Source organism: Berghia stephanieae, chromosome 11 (genome assembly GCF_034508935.2).
Source record: "Berghia stephanieae isolate SIO BIC M18660-M18661 chromosome 11, UCSD_Bste_1.3, whole genome shotgun sequence".
Classification (NCBI taxonomy): Eukaryota; Metazoa; Mollusca; class Gastropoda; order Nudibranchia; family Aeolidiidae; genus Berghia; species Berghia stephanieae.
The window spans coordinates 43,355,691-43,360,690 of NC_088370.1; the positions used below are offsets into that span (position 1 = coordinate 43,355,691).

General features: G+C 32.5%; 1 protein-coding gene across 1 annotated transcript in view; it reads left to right on the forward strand.

The window, feature by feature from the left end:
- Nucleotides 1–1,581, forward strand: part of LOC144956443 (uncharacterized) — a 26,936-nt gene extending 25,355 nt beyond the window's left edge. Inside the window, exons 9-10 of the mRNA XM_078886941.1 lie at nt 642–785; nt 1,345–1,581. Of these exons, the coding sequence (XP_078743067.1) occupies nt 642–785; nt 1,345–1,463 (263 nt within the window). The 3' untranslated portion in view covers nt 1,464–1,581. The remainder of the gene's footprint in view (nt 1–641; nt 786–1,344) is intronic.
- Nucleotides 1,582–5,000: the final 3,419 nt, after the last annotated feature.

The following is a 5,000-nucleotide window of genomic DNA, read 5'->3' on the forward strand; positions in this document are numbered from 1 at the left end:
ACTATAGGAGAATCATCGCATTCGTTACGATACAACCAACATTTTTCTTCTTAAAATTTCTTTTGTCCATCATAAAATTAAAATTAAACGAAAATGAACAGTGTATTGTAGAGTATGTTTTGCTAAGGAAGTATTGTATGTCAGAGTGATAAAAAATCTATTTTTGTGTTAGTTGAGTTTTGGGCAAAATCCTTGAAAATGGCTGGTAAGGAGAGAGTTAAGCTCCTAAAACTGTAAGAATAGAAATGATATAGTCTAATTAAATTTTTAACCTCCCTTTTTTAAAAGAAAACTAACTTCATGTGACTTAAGTATTTTATGGAAATATCAAATTAAGAAATTAAGGAGCAGGCACCGGTGTAAGATAAAAAACTGAACAAGTGTTTATGAAAGGAAAATTACAAGAAAGAAAAAAAAAACAATCCCAAAAAGATAAGTCGATCTCGACTGGGGATCGAACCTCAGACCTTCTGATTACTAGTCAGACGTGCTACCATTACAATGTCTCAGTCATGTTTTGCAATGTTTTTTGTATGTTTCTTTCTAGCTTTGTTTGGCATCTTTCATGCACACTTGTTCAGTTCTTTAAATAGATTTAGTTCTTTGTTCTTGAATTATGGTTGTATCTTTATTATTTATAGGAGGTTCCGGGATCAAAATGACCTGGATCGGATTGGCAGTCGCCATTAGCATCACCGTCATCATTATTATCATCATTATTATTATTGTCTACAAGAAGAAGAAGAAGAAGACGAAGTCTTTGTCTACGGATGAGAATTCCCTTGGTGAGTGATGAAATAATAATGCTCATGTTTAATGGGGTAGGTATGGTGTCGATGGTGATGATGATGATTATCATCATCAGCATCATCTTCATTATTATTATCATCATTGTAAGTATTGATATCATCATCATCATCATCATCATCATCATCATCATCATCATCATCATCATCATCATCATCATCATTATCATCATCATCATCATTATTATTATTATTATTATTATATTATTATTATTATTATTATTATTATTATTATTATTATTATTATTATTATTATTATTATTATTATTATTATTACTATTATCATTATTATTATTATTATTATTATTATTATTATTATTATTATTATTATTATTATTATTATAATTATCATTAATATTATCATAATCATCATCATCATCATCATCATCATCATCATCATCATCATCATCATCATCATCATCATCATCATCATCATCACCATCATCGTTTACTCGTCCTATTTATTACTATTATTTCTATCACCTTCATTATTGAGATGATTTATTCGAAATAATAATGTGAAGCCCTTCTAAAACAGGCTACCGTGTGGAGTCGATGGATAAGGCCAAAGACCAACACCAACAAGAGGACAAGGAATTAGAACAAATAGAATATCAACAAACTGGTGGAGGATCTATGGTGGATATTGATTTATAATGCAGGAGTTATAGGAGGTGGAGGAGGAAAAAGGAGGTTGGGGATGAGGTGGAGGACGAGGAGCTGGAGGAGGAGTAAGAGGAGGAGGGAGATGTGGATGAGGAAGAGGAGGAGGAGGATGAGGAAGAGGAGGAGGAGGAAAAAGGAGGTGGAGGAGGAAAAAAGAGGTGGAGGATGGGAGGATAACAAGGAGCTGGCAGAGGAGGAGGAGGAAGAGGAAGACGAGGAGCTGGAGGAGAAAGAAGAGGAAGAGGAAGAGGAGGAGGAGGAGGCGGAAAAAGGAGGGGGTGGAGGAAAAAAGAGGTGGACGATGAGGAGGAAGACAAGGAGCTGGAGGAGGAGGAGGAGAAATAAGAAGAAGAAGAATAGGAAGAGGTGATGTGTGTGTATGTATGTAGGTATTATGTATGTATGTATGTATGTACCAAGGATTACTATACTGAAAGGATAGACATGTGGAATCTTCAGTCCCCGCTAGTGGGGGCCATTGGTTGGATAACGATTTCAAGCAAAACTACTACTTTTCTGCCTTGGTACAATTTCCTTGAATGCGCAATAATTTATTCTGTTCTTATAATTTCGGTACTTTATAAGAAATTGGTTGATTGGCGACCATAAGTTTTAAATAATATTTCTTATATCTTGAATGATATGAAAATATATAAAAAGTAGTGAACTATCAACAATTTTACTGGAAAGTATGAACTATTTTTTATGACACCCTCTTACAAATTGAGTGATTGGGTTTGTTTTCATTTTTAAAATCGAAAGTACGAATCTGATTTCAATTCCTTTTAATAACTTGATAGATCTATGGCTAATTTATCGAACCAGAATCTTTGAAAAGTGGTAAGTACCAATAATAATTGCGTAATAATTATTATTTAAGAAATGTTTAGAATTAGCATCTGGCTGTAGTTCCTGCAGACGATAGTTGGACCCATTGTCGGAGTCGCACAGATATTATGGTGATCAGACTCCGACATCCTGATTCGGATTTGTTTCTTATTTTATTATGGCTTGTGGTTTTTTATTTATATATTTTTTTCTATATGGTTAACTGATAAATATTGATTTTATTGTATTAGTCTAGTGTATAAGTCTAGAGGGCCCTTTGCTCGTCACGTCAACTTCACAACTTGAACAGTCCTTTCTACTACTAACAACAGTTGCTAGATTGATAGATAGTAGTCATTGCTATTGCTAGATAGCTAGACTAGAATAGTTAGTGGGTCTGATATTACCATATATGATGGAACTTGGACTCTGAATATATAGTTATGCCCATTACATGGATCCGGTGTTGCTGATATGACTGTCAATCGTATGGGACTAGTACTCTGAATATATAGTTTTGCCTCATTGTGATCAAAATGATCTGAGATGTTACTGTTACAACAGTTACACTCACCCAACTCGATCACTCTAATTATCTCTGTGACTATGGGAGGGAATTATGGATTCATTGATTGAAAGGATTGTACTAGTAGTCTGAATATATAGTTTTGTCTCAATGATCTGAGAAGTAACTCTATTAATTAACTATTGACTACATGGAAGGGAACTATGGATCTGATTCTGATGCTACTCATTGACTGTAAGGAATGAACTATAGTATAGTAGTCAGATTTTTTATGAATGGCGCATGTTTTTCTAGTTTTTTTCAGATGTCCTTCTATCAAAAGTTGTAAAACTTTGTGTCAACCTCCGAATCAATTTCTATTAACCGAATAAACATTTTGGCCCGTATTGTGATGCCATATCACAAAAAAGATTTCTTCTTCACGACCTATAAAAATCTACTTTAAAACCCCTGTCATAAAATTAGAGATTTTACTCTGCTAAAAATGTAAACATTTTCGCACCACAAAGTAAGATGAATTCATCATTTTTCAAAATAATCTTGTGACACGGTAGTTCCGGCTAGTGGTTATGAGTTCATATCATACTATTTTCCGAATAAAAGCAACACACACATTAACTGTTATAAAGTAACAACTAATGTAGTTTGCATCCCATTTTGACTTTGTAATTTATTGCTTTTTATTTAAATTACGTCACAATTACCTAAGACTGATATGGATCTCTAGCTTTAACTCATTTCTCATTTGAACTAATGATTAAATACTCAAAATTGTCAAATTAACAATGAATGTTTATATTTAACTTTGAAAAATTGTATCTATGCATGAACGTTTCACACAGCATTTTAAGTTTTCTTTTAAACCTATAAGCTCTTAAACAATATGATATGATACGGAATCTCTATCGGTTCTCCTCTCGTAAGGCTGCGAAAAGAAGTCCACTTTTATCTATCGATAAGTCATTGATTAAAGAGGACAGCTATGGAATTGGAATTTCACAATCAACCCTCAGTTTTGCATGTTATTGTTGTTGAACACAAGCACATATTTGTAGAAACATTGTATCATAAATTGATGAATTTCTACTTTTGACTGGTCTACATTAAATTAATGTAATCCTCTTTGGCATAAAGAACAAGCTATTTCTCAAAAATTTGAAATCAAAATAATGTTGGAAGATGTTCACTTTCATTTGTATTCATCAATAACGTATATTGATTGTTATAAAATGTAAATATGTCTGTCGTTCCTTCATATTCGGATTCTGTACGAACATCATATAAGTTTCAATTAACCGAACATTCCATTTCAACAAATTCTTTCAAAATGGATAAGCGGAAAATCATATTTTTGACACTATAATCATATTTAGATTCCAATACTTACTAGTTATCGATTTTAATATAGCTGTAATAAGCGAAATTCTTTCCTATTGTTTTAAAATTCGTGAAAAAATATATTTTACTAGGACAAAATGATCCAGAGGTTCATACAAATTTTTGCAGCTGTACATTGTGAACAGCTGAGAAAAAGAAGACAAAGGTGCGCCCCTTATTAAAAATCCGACTATTGTATCCCTTAGTAGATATTTTGGTATTCATCTTTTTCTTGGAATCATCCTCGCAGATTACCTCCCTTTGTTGATATTTTACATCTTCTTTCCCCTTCATCTAATTGTTTACCTTCATCTTCATCATCATTTTACATGTACATTCATTAATCAAGCTTCTAAAGAAATCATCCTGAATCAATCACTATAAGGTCAGTTTTTAGAATATCTAACTACTCATCCTTTCCGTTTCTTGGCTACTCCTATTCACTGCTGATAATAATAATCATTAAATATTTTTTTGGACCCAGAATTCACAATCACTCTCTAAAAAGGTAGATCTTGCCATATAATAATGCCCCTGCTGTTATTTTGGTGTAAATTTTCTATATTTTTTGTTGGCCCCCACTAGCGTTGCCTGAAGATTCCATATGATTGTCCTTTCAGTATTGTTGTCCTTGGTATGTATGTATGTATGTATGTATGTATGTATGTATGTATGTATGTATGTATGTATGTATGTATGTATGTATGTATGTATGTATGTATGTATGTATGTATGTATGTATGTATGTATGTATGTATGTATGTATGTATGTATGTATGTATGTATGTATGTGTATG